At 40.8% G+C, this 17,619-nt stretch overlaps 1 protein-coding gene across 1 annotated transcript in view; it reads left to right on the top strand.

The window, feature by feature from the left end:
* PTPRO (protein tyrosine phosphatase receptor type O) overlaps window positions 1-17,584 on the top strand; it is a 182,857-nt gene extending 165,273 nt beyond the window's left edge. Inside the window, exons 20-26 of the mRNA XM_042467850.1 lie at window positions 898-974; window positions 3,678-3,812; window positions 5,451-5,573; window positions 7,358-7,512; window positions 8,190-8,325; window positions 15,630-15,750; window positions 17,312-17,584. Coding sequence (XP_042323784.1) covers window positions 898-974; window positions 3,678-3,812; window positions 5,451-5,573; window positions 7,358-7,512; window positions 8,190-8,325; window positions 15,630-15,734 — 731 coding nt within the window. The 3' untranslated portion in view covers window positions 15,735-15,750; window positions 17,312-17,584. The remainder of the gene's footprint in view (window positions 1-897; window positions 975-3,677; window positions 3,813-5,450; window positions 5,574-7,357; window positions 7,513-8,189; window positions 8,326-15,629; window positions 15,751-17,311) is intronic.
* The last annotated feature ends 35 nt before the right edge of the window (window positions 17,585-17,619 follow it).

The raw sequence follows: 17,619 nt of genomic DNA, 5'->3' as shown, positions 1-17,619 counted from the left end.
CTCACCACTTCTAAATATAAGGTATCATGTTGTTTTATACTAATTCAGTGGTACAAGCAGACACAAAGGTTTAGCATTATTGAGTATCTGCCATTATTGGATATCCATATCTTACTATAGGCCAACAGCTGTTTCTTTTGCTGCTTCCTTGCCTGCACTCTTCCTCTGACCTAAGTTTCATCCACACAGTATAAATAATGCAGTTTGATGCCACTTTAAGTGCTGTAGCGCCATCCTGTGGCAGTTAAAGTGGTTTCAAACTGCATTATTTCTATAGTGTAGATACACCCCTAGGCAGAGAACAGGTAGTGTCTGTAATTATTTTCAGCATGGAATCTCAAGAGTCACATGGATAATAATTATCTTAGTTGGTTTTCCTTCATTTAAATCCATCTCATAATGAAAAAATAGCTTAGCTTTTTTCTTTTTTCTTTCCTTTTCAGGATTATAATCATGTTAGTTCGTTTGTCTGCATTTAAACCTTGACTATAGTGATAGGTTACCTCCTTCAGCCTTCTCCCTCCCTCCCTCCCTCCCTTTCTTTCTTTCTGTCCTTCCTTCCCTCCTCCCCCTCTCCTTCCCTCTATTTAAATTCATACTTGTTAACAATGAACATTTTAAAAATCTATGATACAACATTCCTGAGTAGTTTTTGTGATTTTAATGAGTTCCAAGAGACCAAAACTGAAGAATTTTGTAGGTGACAGTGATAAAGTCATCCCACACTGTAAAGGTGATGAATTTACTGAAATGCACATGATGCTGGCTGCAGTGTTGTGGATTTTCCTCCTCCTCAGGTGTGCAAATCTATGATAAGCTTCCAGGAGCTTAATGAGAAACTGTCTAATCCATTTGTGATGAGGCTCTAAACTCAATCCACCCATGCTCCTTTTGTAGATGATTTCAGTCGTGTTCGATTGGTTTCAATGAATGAAGAAGAAGGCTCTGATTACATTAATGCAAACTATATACCTGTGAGTAAATTGGATTTACATTAGTCAGTGTAATTGTTACTATGGTTTGAGAAATGCTATACAGTCCATGTACAACAGCGAAATATTTATTCCAATCCATGCAGTCCAATGGCAGACTCATACAATGGAGTGCCAATAACTGAAAGTGAAACAGAGCCACTCCCCAAAAGGAAAGGGTTCTATTCAGTGTAGAAACCCTTCCATTTGGCAAATGGCCTTCTTTCACTTCTAGTTATTGGCACTCCAACATGTGTGGCCCTTCCATCATATTGGCACTTGATCATGTGCACTTTCTTAACTTTGTTAACTGCCTCGATTGTTCTCAGAGGGGCGGGATACAAATAAATTATTATTATTATTATTATTATTATTATTATTATTATTATTAGGTATTGTTATTTGTTGTCCAGTTGATTTCAACTTATGGCAACCCTATGAATGAGAGATCTCCAAGAGCCCCAGTCATCCACTAAGATCTGGTATCTTTCCATTTGACCCCGTCATCCATTTACTGAGGCCCAAGAAAGATGGGCTAAAAGCGCCGTCTTGCCACATGCTCCAGAACCCTAGTATGTGTGGGCGGTGGCCTAATGATGGCCTCCCATCTACACAGGGGCTGCCATCTTTACATAAGTGATGCACATTGTCTGCACATCGCTGCACATCACTTACATCACAAGTGTGCCAGTGGCGCACTCACGACGTAACCCAGGCACCACAAAAAGAACCCGGGAGAACTGGGTTCTTTTTACTCCAGAGGGGCACCGCACGTTCTGGCGGCTGTGGCATCCCCCTGAAGTTAAAGCGGGTGCCTGCAGACCGCCATTTTTGGGCAGTCTGTACCGCTCCTAAGATCCTGCAAACTCAGGGCTGTGTCTTCAGTGAATGAATGAATCATTCCACCTTTAGCAAGGTCTTCCATTTTTCCTACTGTCCTCCATTTTACCAAGCTTTATCATCTTTTCCAGTGAGTAACATCCTCTCATGATATGTCCAGTATTACAGCCTCAGTTTAGTCATCTTGGCCTCTGCTAAAACTTCAGGCTTGATTTCTAGAACCCATTCATTTGTGTTTTTTGGCAGTCCCTGCTATCTATAGAACTCTCCTCCAGCGCCACATGTAAAATGAGTTTTATTCACTGTGCAGCTCACATAAATATGTATGTTTTTGCCCCAAATGTCATAATGCTAATGTGATGCAGGGGGCACGTTGCTGAGGAGAACTGGCATCTGGGATAAAACATGCAACCTTTCCTGAGCTCACCTATTTAAACCACAAATCCCCCCCCCCCCACACACACACACTTTCTTTTCCTACCTGTTGATTATATGATTCATTGACCTTTTAGTGTCCTGGTGTGTTTCAGTCCTGCCCCCCTCCTCCAATGAAATCTGTCTTCAGGTATCTTGAAGCACCTTAAAGTTTTATTCCATGTGAACTCCAGGTCACTCTATTAGATGAGTGACATCCACAAAAACATACGCCAGATACAAAATATACATTAAAGATACCACAAGACTCTTTGCAGTTCTGACTTGGAGCAGACTACTAGAGTACTGCTAGATTATTTTGTAGTTCTGTATATCCTCTCAAAGAAAAAAATATATCAGCGCACTTGGTTTCAAAGGCACATGCATCTGGGCAAAGAGGTATGAATAATACAAGCTCTAACTTTCAGATAAAGGTAAAGACTGTACAGACTGCCCCCAAGGGGTGAACTGCAGCAGCCTCTCTCTGTGTTGGATCACGGCCACAGCAACTGCACAGTGCAGCCCTGATCTCGTCTTTCTGCAGCACAAAAAGGAGCCACAAAACGTACTGGCACATGACTTTTCAGTGCTCCTTTGGTGCTGTGATGCAGCGTGCAGCATCACACCGGCCTGGTGGCAGAGTTGGGACATGTGTCGTATGGACACCACATCCCAACTCCGCCCCTAGACCAGTCTTAATGGCTGGTTTGACCAGCCTCTGTCTGCTCATGTTTTTTGATTAAAAAGTTATGGCCAAGTCAGTGGGACAGTAAAATCTTCAGGTCTTAGTCTTAACTTGAAGGTGCAATCTAAGGGCTTTTCTTCCCTGGACAGAATACTCCAGGTTGCCCCAGGAGTATTGTGGTCTAGAATTCCCCATTCCCTGTGCTCTCTCCACAGTAGTGACAACAGTTTCCCTCCCATTCAATCTCTGTTTGTCACTTGGTGCCGCCACTGAGGCCACAAGGACACACTCGGCCATGTTATTGATATTCAACATCTCATTCTGACCTTAGAGTGACTTACCCTCACAGCAATGGTACCATGTGGCTCACAGGGACCACATGGGAAGGCAGCCACCCATCATTGTTGCAGAGAAATATGAAATCTCAGAGTAAAAGGTAAGACATTGAAATTTGGGTTAAGGAGAGGAAAGGCCTAACTAGGTGTGCATATTGGAGACAATCTGCACCCTATTTGGGGCTTTGGCCCTGCATCATGTAAACAGGATACAGCAAGCCCTGTGGGGAATTTGAAGTAAATAACCCATGTAGACAAGATCCAAGATGCTGAACTTCTTTTGAAGATGCAGTTCAGTACCTTGGACAGCTGTTTGTAATGTTCAGACATAACTCCAGAGCAGTTTTTCTCATCTGCACTGATACCCAGCCATCACTGGAAAAATGTATTAAGAAGCTATTAAAACATGCCATCATATGCTTTCTCTCACAGGGCTACAACTCTCCACAAGAATACATTGCAACCCAAGGCCCACTGCCAGAGACAAGAAATGACTTTTGGAAGATGGTCCTCCAGCAGAAATCACAGATCATTGTTATGCTCACACAATGCAATGAGAAAAGAAGGGTATGTAGTGGAATCCTCCAGGCCACTCTAGGGTATCCAGTAGATCTAACAATCTAGCTTCATCAGAATTCTATATCTCGTAGTGGCCATCGTGACTATTCCATGTACTTGAAAGCTGGACATTTCACCCTGAGATACTGCATTGGGACGTGTATGGATCATGTAGCTGTGTGTCCATAGCTGTGTCTCCCAATGCTACTCCTCCAAAGCCCATCTTGTTAGGAGTTCAGTTCACCTCAACACAGCCATTTCTATGTTGTCAAAGAGTAGTGGGATACATTGATCTATTTTCCTGAAACTGGACACTGCAGTTGCCATCCACAGAGATCTCTGGATGTCTTTGAACAGTCCCCGCATATGATGTCCTTGCAGAATGTCCAGTACTGGGAAATAGCTGGGCATGTCTCTGCTGATTCCTCTGCTTTCCACCAACATGGAAATGGCCATGGTGGGGAGGGCTGTGCCGCTTACTGGGTGGATTGGGTAGTGGGGTTTTGGTCTTTGAATGTTCAGAACATAATTCCACCCTCCACAATCCACAAAGTTTTGTTGTGATTAAGTCTGACTTTTGCTATCATAGTAGAAAACAAAGACATAGCCATGTTAGTCTGAAAAATCAGAATGCAAAAGGATTTTGTAGCATTCTGATTGTAGAAGGCCTTTGAGACAAACTGAAAGAAAGAAGTTGGTAGTAATGGCTTTTGTAGACTTGAGTTTACTTCCTCAGATGCATGTTTCTTCTTTCTTTCAGTTAGACTCAAAGGTGCTAAAGATTCTTTTGCATTCTTATGCCATCATATTTCACCAACAGTATGCCAGTCTTTGTCCCATGTTCTCAAACTGAGAAACAAATTACCTATGATCATGTAGGTTTTATTCAGTTTAGAGACTGGGGAAGTCTGCCACTTTTACATTCCCCTGCACTTGTTTATGTTTACCTTTTTTGTCCTTCAGATATGTTTGAAAATGTATGTCAAATATTTGTTAAAATTTCATATGTTAAGAAGGATGGTGAATAAAGTCAGTGTTCTCTGTCTGAGGGTACCTCTACACAGGAGTAATAATGCAGTTTGACACCACTTTAAATGCTGTAATTCCATCCTGGCAAATCCTGGGACTTGTAGTTTACAAGATCTTTAGTCTTGTCTGCTGAAGAGTTCTGGTGCCTCACAAAACTATGAATTCTAAGATTTTATAGCATAGAGCCATGACGATCAGAGTGGTATCAAACTATTTCCACAGTGTAGATTCACCTTAAGAAAGAATAAAAGACACAAGGCAAAATGTAGGCATGTACCTCTCACATCATCACTTTTTTTGTCCTCTATGATTTTTAATCTTTGTCTGATAAAGAAATCAGTGAAGTTTTGAAAGCTTACATGATATATTTGAGCTTTTTAGTTGTTCCTGTAAAGGTATTGCTGCTTTCTGGATTTTGGATTATTTAAAATATGAATTTATGTCGGGGCTCTCTTTAAACAGAATTTGTATTGATGGAAATTGTTAGTTTTTCGGTTTACATGGAGCACTGGATGATTATTTCCTTGAGTGACTACAAGACTGAGTATGGAAATGAACCAAGAAAATAAGGTCTTAGCTCTACAATAATGTTGAATTGTCTTTTGCCTACTCTTTCAGGTAAAATGTGATCACTATTGGCCTTTCACAGAAGAGCCAGTTTCTTATGGAGACATCACAGTGGAAATGTTGTCTGAAGAAGAGCAATCAGAATGGGTTTTTAGGAACTTCAGAATCAGCTATGTAGGTCAATGGAAATGGAAATGACCTTACATTAGACTTATAAACTTTAGATTGCAACCTGAAATTGCTTGTTAATTTAACCCCTATTAGAAACCTTCACCCCACCTTCACCTCACACACCTTTCAACTTTCAAACTTTCCTGATCACTCAGATTCCCATTCATTTCTATGGGGTTCCTCCAAGTGGTTTTTAAAAGAGATCAGTGTATATGAGAAGAGACTGTTGTACTATGTGTATGGTTGGGTTTTGTTGTTATGTGCCTTCAAGTTGACTCTGACTTATGGTGACACAATCATAGAGTTTTCCTGGCAAAATTTATTCAGAGGAGGTTTGCCATTGTCTTCCTCTGAGGCTGAGAGAGTGTGAGTTGCCCAAGGTCACCCAGTGGCTTTTCATGACCAAGCACAGATTCATAACGCAGTCTTCTGGAGTCATAGTCCAATACTTAAACTACCGACTCATGCTGGCTCTCATGCATATAACTGTATTCCACAGATTTTCTCAAATGCAGCCTTCCCCAGGATGTTGCCATTCAGTTATGTTGGACAAAAGCTCCCATCTTTCTAAGCAAGCATGACCCCAACCCATGATTGCTGAGGAAGAGGGGAATTGTTGTTCAGCACTAGGTTCAGGAAAGCTGGTTTGGTGACATCTAGCCTCTTGTTTTTTGTCTTCCACTTCCGAATGTTAGAAATTTATAATGAGATTCCATAAGAACTCAAAGAAGAAAATAAAGAACATTGTCTCAAACATATTCTTTTCTGCATGCTGGGGCCGACAATAATTTAATCCTGAGAAGACAACTCAGAAGAGTTATTTGATCAATCTCTTATTCATAAGTTCTGACCCAAAGCATTGATTGTTTCACATAGCCTTTTGGTGATAGACATGTAAAATCATTTTTTGTGTGTTTATAATGTAATTTTTATACTGAGCCGCCAGGGGTCCCACTCTGGGAGAAAGGCAGCATATAAATTAAGCAAACAGGCAAGCAAATCTAAAGCATTTTTACATCATTCTATTATCAGAAATAGGCAGATGTCTAGATGATTCATAGTAGATCATTAAAGATTTACAACTCCTGATTGTTTTAATGGTAGTATGATATAATGATTTCCTCTCTGTCCTAAATTATACTGATGGAATTAAGAGAACTTTGGGTAACTGGAAATTACTTTGTGTATGTGGAATACTTGTGAGCTTCATTGAGTCCTAGCTACTCAAAACAAATCCTGGGGTTCAGAAATCTTTCCTTCTAGGTGTATGCCCAGAATTGTAATGGTTAAGCCCAACTGGAATAGACCCATTGATTCAATAGTCAAGATGTAGGTAAACACCATTAATTCAATGTGTCTACACTGGTTAGGTCTAACAGCAGATTCTGGCATATGCCTCTTACACCAGCCTCCTTTTAGTTAACATCTGTTGTTGAACTGCATGTCCCAACAACTTTAGCCAAAATTACTTTTGAGGCATGCTGGGAGTTCCAATTTCAAATCTGGTGGGCTGCACTATTATCACCCTTGATGTTGTAAATCACAAAGTTCTAGTGAAAGCAAAGCAAATCCATCAAGCCATAAGTTTCCCCACTTCAGACAGAGTTGGGAAACGTTACGTTTTGGATTCCAGTTCCCAAGTTTAGGGGGACTCGTAAGAACTATTGTCCCAAAAAAGGTCTAGGTTCTAGGATGGAAACTCACAGCTAACTTTCAATCCATGGTGACCCTTATAGGTGGCCACTTCTGCATAAATATGTAACAATTCTGTTTCTGTTTCTTCCTAGGCAGATGAGGTACAGGATGTAATGCATTTTAATTACACAGCTTGGCCTGACCATGGAGTCCCTCCCACAAATGCAGCAGAAAGCATCTTGCAGTTTGTACAAATGGTCAGGCAACAGGCAACAAAAAGTAAAGGTCCCATGGTTATACACTGCAGGTAAATCCTTCATTTTTCTTTTTGAAGATGTCAGGAAAGCCCATTCTATAGAAGAATGTTTCCCTGGCTTCCAAACCACTGACAAAGATTTCAATAGAATTCTGTCCTTCGTGTGCAAAACAAACTGAGGGACATATTAAAGTAAGAAAGTCCAGATCTCATGGCTGCCAGCTTTCCATCTTGAGACAGGAGTGAATTTATGTTGGATTTTAAAGCAGCTACTGCCAAGTATAATGATGCATTTGGCAGGAGGTATCCAAGGTGCTGAATTTACTTTGCTGTAAAACTGAGTGTAAATTCACTGTCCCAAAGCAACGGAGCCAGTGGGCACCTCTGTAACTGGCTTGATATTGTATCAATCATCAAAGATCTTCCCCTGTCAAGTGCTTGTCCTGTACAGTGGCACAGTGGTCAGGTTTGTAGTGCAAGCTGACATAAGATGGCCTTCTAAGCTTAACACTGTAATCCAAAACACAGGCTCATCCTCCCAAATGATGTATATGGTCTACATGCCCCACAATTCACACGGCTTCCATAAAAAGTATTGAATGATCATGAACAGATCTTTTCAAAGTTAATCCTAAATCCCAGAATGGCAATGCATTAAATTAAAGCACATTTGCACTCCACCCCCAAACAACCAAACCCTAGTATGTAATGCAGTTTATATTTTGCAGTGCCGGCGTGGGACGGACAGGGACTTTTATAGCACTGGATCGCCTTTTACAGCACATTCGTGATCACGAGTTTGTAGATATACTAGGACTGGTGTCTGACATGAGGTCTTATCGGATGTCCATGGTCCAGACAGAGGTATGACTTCCATTTCTTTTTGTTTTAAAGAATCTGATTGCACTGAATTCTAAAGAGATTTCCATTCCTCCCATCGCTGACAACTTGTGAAAAGTTGAAATGTCAATAATACTAATTAAAATTGCGAGAATGCATATCAAAGTGTGATAGTATAAAAGAGCAGTATAAAAGAAATCAGCAAAAATGAAGAATTAAGCAAATATGAAGCAGCATAAAAGCAATGTGGTGGAAATTAAAAGCTGGAGAAAATTTAACAATTCCTTGCCTAGCATCAGGCAATCTTCAGAGACTATGGGCAAGATCCTCTGTTTGGGGATGCAGAGTGCAAATATCTGCACATAGTGTTTTGCACTAATTCTGCTATGCAACACTTGTGTGGAATGGCTGCATTGTGCAAATGAAAAATGATGAAGTATATAACAATATGTTTATGTGCAATTATGCAGAATGTATAAATAAATAAATAAATCCAAAACCTGGGAGCAGCCACCAAGAAGGCTCTCTCCCTCATTTCCATGAAATGAGCCTGAGAGGGTGGTGAGAAAAAGAGAAGGGCCATCCATACACAGCATGTATCCTTGGGCAGTGTGCAGACATATCTATGCTCAATGGTAATGCATGAACAGCTCCTATTCTATAACCTGGAAGTGAATCTGATTGTTCTGCATCAAACAGAGCCATACAACAGCTTCTGTAAGTGAACTTATGTCTGAATAAATACACATAGCAGTTGGGCTGCACAAAATTTTAACAGCAGGATTCATATCATATAGTGTAGGGGTTGCAAAGTTGGGACCTTGGAGATCAATGTCATAGTCCTGAGTCCTGAAACTAATTGGATGGTGTAAAGTGCTAGGCTTAAAAGAGGTCTTTATTTAACAGAAAGTAAATTTTAAATCAACTTTCAAGTCTTCCTGAATAAATAAATGCTTCTCCTGGGCCTACAACAGTGCAGGAGACTTCCCCAAATCTGGAAAATTACCCTGGTCCCCCTGTTTGTAAATTTAAATTGTAAAATTGTGGGGAGGTATTGTGAGGGGGCACAGTTGGGGTGCAGCCCTCTTACATCGTTCAAGGGTTCAGTGTGCTTCACCAATCCCTGGCAGATGCTCATTCCTGTACTACACATTCCCTTTCCATCAGATATTACTGTTAGATATAGCTCTTGTCATCTCTGACCATCGGCTATGGTGGTTGGGGCATAGAAACCAGAGTCCCAAGTTCTGAAGAGCTAGAGATTGTCCAACACTGTCCAAAGGGAACATGCAGGGAAGTGAGATGGCCAAGTCATTTATGCATCAGAGCTTGGGCATTTCAACTTTGTACATTATAGCAGAAGAACAATAGGAAGGAATACAGTTCACTTATTTTTCCATCCCACTCCCCTGGCTTTGGCCTGATCTACACAAACAGCAGGTAACGTGGAAGAATCCAACAAAGGGCTATAATTTCAGATGTGAAAACCCCATGAAATCAATGTCAACTCAGATGGATGGATGGATGGATGGATGGATGGATGGATGGATGGATGGATAGAGTGTTCCAAAGTTTCACCTTCCCCCCCCCTCTCTCTCTCTCTCTCTGTGTGTGTGTGTATACATGCCTTCAAGTAACCTGTTGATACAGAGATACTATGGTTTTTTCTTAGGATTTTCTTAGGCAAGGAATACTTAGAGTGCCTTTACCAATCTCTTCCTCTGAAATTTAGCCAACAGCACCTGGTATTCATTTGGGGACTCTCATTCAAGTATTAACCAGGACTGACCCTGTTTAGCTTCCAGGAGCCTTCTCCCTGACATGTTAATTAATATTTTAAACATATCATTGGCTCTCTTTAAAAAAAAAAATTAGGGTGCATTTAAACATGGAAACCTGTCTTACTACAGCCATCTGCAGATTTAGGGGAGCACAGTTCAGTGAGAACAGTACCCCTTCCATCATTCTTTGTGTAAACCAGGCTTTCATTGTAATGTGCTGAGCCTCCTTGTGTGCCAGATTAGAATTCTTTCTGCCAGGTAAGGTGCTGTTTCCTTTGCTTCCACTTGTCTGTGCCCACATCTCCAAAGTACCCACATCACAGGTACTGCCAACTTTTGTGTTGTTTCTGAGGTCTCGCTGTGGTGCCAGCTGGCCTGTCCCTGTGTCACATTGGCAAAACATAAACACATCCTCTCTCTCTCTCTCTCTCTCTCTCTCTCACACACACACACACACACACACACACCCAGAGAGAGAGAGAGAGAGGGCGCTCAGGGATTTGTAATGCTCCAGCAAACTGGATCAGGATTAAAGAATGCCCCAAATGCATGCCAGTATTTAATACCCAGGAGCAGGATATGATGTGTAGCTTGCCAAGGCTAGAACGTTAAGGGAAAGCAATGGGGGTAGGTGGGCTCAAGGAGTGTGCATGGAGCCAGGAAAAGCCATAGTTTTAATCATTAATAAAGGCAATTGTGGGGGTGTGTGTGTGTGTGTGTGTGTGTGTGTGTGTCTGTGTAATACACCCTTGGAAAGGAAAAGAAAAATCTGAAGTCATGGCTAAGAAATTCCAAATGCTATGATTAGAAGAAAAACAAAATATGTACTACATTTTCAAAGAGGACAGATGTAAATACCTTCTCCCCATTTGTTGGAATGGAGGCCTACTGCCAAGTGCTTTGAAGCGATGGCTAGTTGGCACAGTCCCTGCAAGCATGCGGTTCGATCCACCTGTTTGTGTCAGCTGGAGCTATTTGGCTCTACTAAGCAGTGATCTCATCACAGCCTTTCTCCACCTCCTCCCTCATCACAGTACTTTATGGTCTGTTCTGTACGTGCCTTACCTTTGAGGTGTGATGCATGTCGGTTAGGGGTCTTGGCTTGAGCTTTCATAGAATCTTAGTCCAACCCCCTACCATGCAGGAATGTACAACTGAAACATTCCTGAAAGATGACCACCAACCCTTTGTTTAAAGACTTGTAAAGAAGGAGAGTTCTTCCCAAATGTTTCAGTGGAGTCTCTTTTCTTGTTCAGCAAGTGGCATTTTTAATTTTGTCATTATAAGAGGTATGACATTCAACACATATACATTATCTACCAGTCCTCAGGCAGCCCCATAATTTATACCAAGGGTAGGCAATATGTGCCCCCTCCCCAGACTCCCTGAACTGATCATCCCACCCCCACCCCCCACCCCCCCCCAAAAAAATGAGTCAAAATTGTACTTTGTTTGAATTTGTGTTCTAAGCCACCTTTGGTCCCATTCAGGAGAAAAACAGGATATCAAACAACACACAAACAAATTACTGTAAAACAAGTTGCATTGGTAATTTGTTTGTGTGTTTGTTTTTGGTTTGTTGTGGTTTTCAGATCTTCTCAGATTCTGGGAAATAGTGTGTATATGGGGGAGGGAGTCACATTTTTGGAAGGTTGCAGCCCACATCGGCTGACCTCCTGTTAGTGACATATGTGTGTGTAAGTCAAACTACACATTCAGGACAAATTATTTGTCATAGCTGGAATGTCACTAAGGGGGTGCAAAGGGCTCAGGCTGCACCAGGTGACACCTTAAAGGATCATCACACCACTGCTCCCCAAACATCTGCCTTTTGGCATAAATGGGATGTGACATTCACATGCATCCTTTTAAAATGCTGAAGAGATGGTGCCAGTGGGGCAAGGCTCAGTGGGACGCTGCAGGTTTAAATATTAATTTTTAATTCCATTTTTAAAAATTAAATTAATTTTTAATTTTTTAAAAAAATTACACATTTAAAATTTTTCATTCTTTTTATATTTTCTTTAAAACATCACATGTTCTAAAAATTCACTTTAACAACATGAAACTATGTACATGTAAATACATTTAGACAGTGTATATGCTACTGTAAGTTAAAGGTATAATTTTAATTTTGCTAGTTGTTTATGTTACATCTATTACCATTTTGTTGTTGTGTGCCTTCAAGCTGTTTCTGACTTACGGTGACCCTTGGAAAACCTATCCTGGTGTTTTCTTGGCAAGATTTATTGAGAGGAGTTTTGCCATTGCCTTCTCCTGAGGCCGATAGAGTGTGACCTACTCAAGATCACCCAGTGGGTTTCATGGCCAAGCTAGGAATTGAACCCTGGTCTCTAGAGTTGTAGTCTAGCACTTAAACTATGAACCCATGCTACATTCAGTGATATACAGTGACACTATGACTTACTGCACTGGGAGACATCAATCCTAGTGATGCCACTGTGTCATAGCACAAAAGATGTATTCTGATGACAGTAATAGAAGTGGAGGTGCATGTACAGCAACATGGTGCATTGGGCTTACATTCTGCATTGCATTTGTGCAATATGGCTACACATTGCATATTGCATGACAGCACCCAGAACTGACATTTATTGCACAGTGTTGCTATTCTGCATGTGAGATGCATAGTCCAAGTTGGGAGTACAGTTTGCCCACTGTTTACATGAGAGATCCGTTCTGCCCCCGCCCCCCATGAAAACAGAGGCTTGCACATATTCAAACGCCATAGGTTTGAAAGAGGTGTGTGCCTGTGTGCATGGGCCGGGCACGCGTTCCAGGCACAGGCCACATTAAAAATAGCAACAGTCACCTCTCTGCAGATTTTTGAGGTGATGGATACCAGACCCACAAGTTAGGAGTGGTGACTGTATATTGGATGGCAGCCATTATGTGCAGGTATAGCAAGATTGCCCCAAGAAAAAAGCAAAAATTGTGCAGCATCCAACAGAATCCACAGAAGGAACTAGCAATATCTACCAATGAGCATCTTGAAATGTTTTTGTCCCCTGTAAACCTTGCCCTACAAGTGCCCACCCTTGTTTTATACCAGTCGCCTCACCTGTCCTCTCTTTCACACTACTAAGCAACAACAGCAGGGGACTCTTCCAGGGCTTGACAGCTTTGGATGGTGGAAGGATGTGCTGCACTTCTGTAATAAGGAACGTCAAATAATACAGGATCTTTTGAACATGAGCATCATGTAAGTCACATTTCATCTCACATCTTTATCAGCAATATTATATAATAAGAATGGGGAAAGTGTTGTTGACAGACTGCATGTGACCCAGCCATTTTAAAGCCTTCCATAGTTCCCAGACATTTTCTCCTTCCAATATTTGCAATTTTAAAAAATGAAAAATGCCCCCAGGCCAATTTTGCCCTGTCTCAGGGCCTCTTGGGCTGTTTTAAGCTCGGGAGAGACTTCCCCCTGCAAACAGGATATATGTTTTCACACAAGAAATAAACTTTGGACTTGTAAGAAAGAAAATTAGGTGTTTGGTGGTAGGGGGAGCAGATCTCCAAGATTCAAAGTGAGGCCAGTGGGGCTCTCCAACTTTCAACAATCTCCCTCACATAGTGCAAGATAAAAACCAACAAAGATTCTAGTAAATCTGTAATGATTAACAAGTTATTGTTATTCTAAATAATACTTGCTAGTCATTAAGGTGCCACTAGACAGTAAGAGAGTTCTCCCATTGAGAAAAAAAGGGTTAATAAACTTTCTTCCTATAGTTTCCATCTTGTCCTGACCATACACATCTTTCTTGGAATGCTCTTTGGATAACAAGAGACAGACACATTTATTTGAATTGCTTGGTAGAATTTGGTCTATACTGTTTATTTTCAGTGACAAACAATCTAGTATCTGTCTACCAAGCACCAGTGTGGTGTGGGTTTGAACATTGGACTAGGACACTGGGGGACCAGGTTTTGAATCCTGGATCTGCCACTGGTGGCACACTGGTTAAATGCCATTACTGCAGCCACTCACTCACAGACCACAAGGTTGTGAGTTCAATACCAGCCAGGAGCTCAGGGTTGACTCAGCCTGGCATCCTTCTGAGGTCGCCAAAATGAGTACCCAGCTTGTTGGGGGTAATTGGCTTACACACTGTAAGCCACTTAGGGAGTGTTTAAGTGCACTGATAAGTGGTATAGAAATGTACTTGCTATTACTGTTGCTTGGGCAAATCACACTCTCAGCCTAAAAGGATGACAATGGCAAGCTCCCTCTGAAGAAACTTGTCAAGAAAACCCTATGATAGGTTCACCTTGTTATAGATTTCAATTTATAAGAAATCTATAACAACCCCTGGGTCACCATACATCACCATAAATGACTTGAAGGCACACAACAACAAGAACAACAACAACCGTCTTTCTATCACTGACGTGACAATTTCTGCATTTCCAGGAGCAAATGCGTCCCAGCAAAGAGGTCCTTACAGTTATTGGCCATGAGATGTCAGTGTCTCTTAAGGATCAGGATTGGAAGCATCTCTTTCTCCTCTGAGCTTTGTGAATGTTTCAGTAGAAAACCCGAAACCACATTGCATTTACCCTTCACCTGGTTTCAGATTTCCTCATGGAGTGGAAAATTAATTGGTTAGGCTTACCACATTGCTCCCAAACCTTGAGGTTGAAACAGAAGCAAATGTTGCTGAGTGTAGTTAGAAACAGTGTGGAAACTGGCATTTTAAAAGAACTGTGTTTTAAGAATGATAAGTTTAGTATCTGAGGCCACATTTACACTGCAGGAAGAATGCAGTTTGATACTGCTTTAACTGCCATGGCTCAATGCTATGCAATTCTGGGTTTTGAAATTGTGTGATATATAGCCTTCTTGTTGGAGACCTCTGCTGCCACAACAAACTACAAATCCCAGGATTCCATGGCATGGAGCCATGGCATTTATAGTGGTGTCAAACTGCATTATTTCTGCAGTGTAGATGCAGCCCCACTTTTCTTACAAGACTATAGACCAGTCTTTCAACCTACAATTTGTTGGAGTCTCTGAGAAATGGTAATAATAAATGCCTCCCTAAACTGCATATCAGAAATATTTATGGAAGAGCCAAATGCTAGTACAGCATCTTCACAATTAGATAACAGGGTTTCTTTGTGCCTCTGGTGTGGAACAACTGAAGCCATTTATTTGTTTATTTGGCTTATATCCTACCTTTCTCCAAGAGGTGGACAATTCTGATTTAGCTGCAAGAGTTCTAGATACTGCAAATATTTTAATTAATGAAAAACTGGGCTTGTGGGGGGGGATCACTTGTTCAGAATATGGCTCTCCAAATGCTGTAGTCAGCATGGACACCACTCCTGCTGGTTGGGGGATTCTGAGAGCTGTAGTCCAGGCCATGTAACTTTTTCAAGCTCTGATCTAGATGAAGAGTACTCTTAAAACACCAGAAGACAGGCGACAAATGTACTGGATCTGGGTGACTAGGTTCGTGAAGCTGAATTTTTCATGGACATGATATACTATCTTTTTCTGTTACTGTTCTTATTTTGCAGGAACAATTCATTTTTATTCACCAGTGTGTGCAATTAATGTGGTTAAAGAAGAAGCAGCAGTTCTGCATTAGCGATGTCATATATGAGAATGTCAGCAAGTCGTAATTCCAAATGATGAGTGGTAAGTTAGGAAAGTCTTCCTTGGCCTCCGGGTTGAAGTCTGACAAGGCAGATGCTCACTGCAGAGCATCTGCTGTCATCAATAGTAACACAGAGGCATTTATTGATTGCAATATGTTTCCTAACCAGGTACTCTGAGCCAGCTAGCATGTGACGGCAGGAATCTTCACAGTTGGCTCTTGCCCATTGTTGCATGGATGGGCAACTTCAGTGGATCAAATGGCAAATTTCTCTCCATGGAATTCTCCAGCCTCACCCAAAATGCTAAATAAAATAAAATAAAATAAAAATCCAACCCAACAAAACAAAACAAACCAGAAATGGTCAAAGGTCTACTTCTGGTTTTGATTTTAAACAATGGAGGGAAACTTGCAACCAGTTTGAAAAGTGAATTTCCATTTCTGAAGGCTTCCTGTGTGTAAAAGTGGTACTTTTCTAATGGAGTCTACATGTACATAGGTGAATCAGGGCATTTAGTTTATGTTTATAATTTAAGGCAGTGGTAGGCAGTGGTAGGCAATTCAGTGTTGTCCAGATGTTTTGGGTAGAGCCCACAAAAGTTACTTTTTGGGCTACATCTCCTGGAATTCTATAGCGGGGGGGTTGTTCTGAGAGTAGTACTCTGAAAAAGTGGCTTTCCCAAATTTTGGTTATAACCACCTGCCTTCACAATTTTTTCTCCACTGTCAGTGCTGCCAAAAGCCAGTGGAAGTTCACCACTAATAATCCAACAATACAGTTGACCTTCTTTATCCACAGATTTTTTATACATGGATTCAAGCATCCACGGCTTGAAAATATTCAAAAAAGTATAAACTCCAAGTATCAAACCTTGATTTTTCCATTTTATATAAGGGACACCATTTTGGCTATGCCATTGTATTTAATGGGACTTGAGCATCCATGGATTTTGTTATTCATATGGGATCCTGGAGCCAAACCCCAGTGGATAACAAGGACCCACTGTATATTCTAATGATAAACAAAGCAGAAAATCAACAGAAAAAAAGGGGGGAGGAATATGAAGATATTCTTCCAGAGTAGCATCAAGCGAGAAACTTAATTCTGTTGCCTGTCCCATCACAAGCTGATTTCTGACATCTGAAACTCCCCAAACTCACTTCTAGTAGCTGCAGTTGCCCTTCCCAGAGGAAAAAAAGCTGTTTCCTGTGCAAAATATTCCATGACAGGGGAAATTCTGCACAAAATTCACAGAGGGTTGATTTGCATATAAGATATCATTTTAATTCTGTTGTCTGTTTAATACAGTTTTAATCTTAACCTTTTATGTTTTTGAGTATATGTGTTTTTCTTGTAATTTTCTGGGTTTAGTAAACTATTTTGAGTTCTAACCTGGGGAAAAGGCATGATATAAATAAAAGGAGGAGAGATTGTTCATCTTTAACATGAATTAATTAACTCACTATCTGCTACTGCTACTCCTAGTTTTCTTTTGCCTTTACAGATTATGAATGCCTCCATTTTTCTTGGCTTCAAATTTTAATTCTCTCTCTCTCTCATTTTGCTTTCTTAATTCCTTTCTGGTTTGCCATGGAAAACAGCAGTTCTACAGAACATAGACAAATGCAGAAAGATGACATGTTACATCCAGAAGCTCTGGGAAGACACATAGCCTTAAGGAACCTGCAGTGTCTTGTTTGGACTCTTCACTTTCTGGACTTTTGATTTTTAAAGTTAGTAACACTGGACCAAATACAACATGGCAGAATTAAAAGGAACTACAGTATGTCATAATGTGCACAAACATACAGCATTTGGGAAAGGGTTTTCTGTTGTCTCATTCTGAATGCTTTATTATTATTATTATTATTATTATTATTATTATTATTATTATTATTATTATTATTAT

This window comes from Sceloporus undulatus, chromosome 5 (assembly GCF_019175285.1).
Source record: "Sceloporus undulatus isolate JIND9_A2432 ecotype Alabama chromosome 5, SceUnd_v1.1, whole genome shotgun sequence".
In the NCBI taxonomy this organism is placed as follows: domain Eukaryota; kingdom Metazoa; phylum Chordata; class Lepidosauria; order Squamata; family Phrynosomatidae; genus Sceloporus; species Sceloporus undulatus.
The sequence above is the reverse complement of the archived record's forward strand: the minus strand, read 5'-3'. Positions and strand labels throughout refer to the sequence as shown.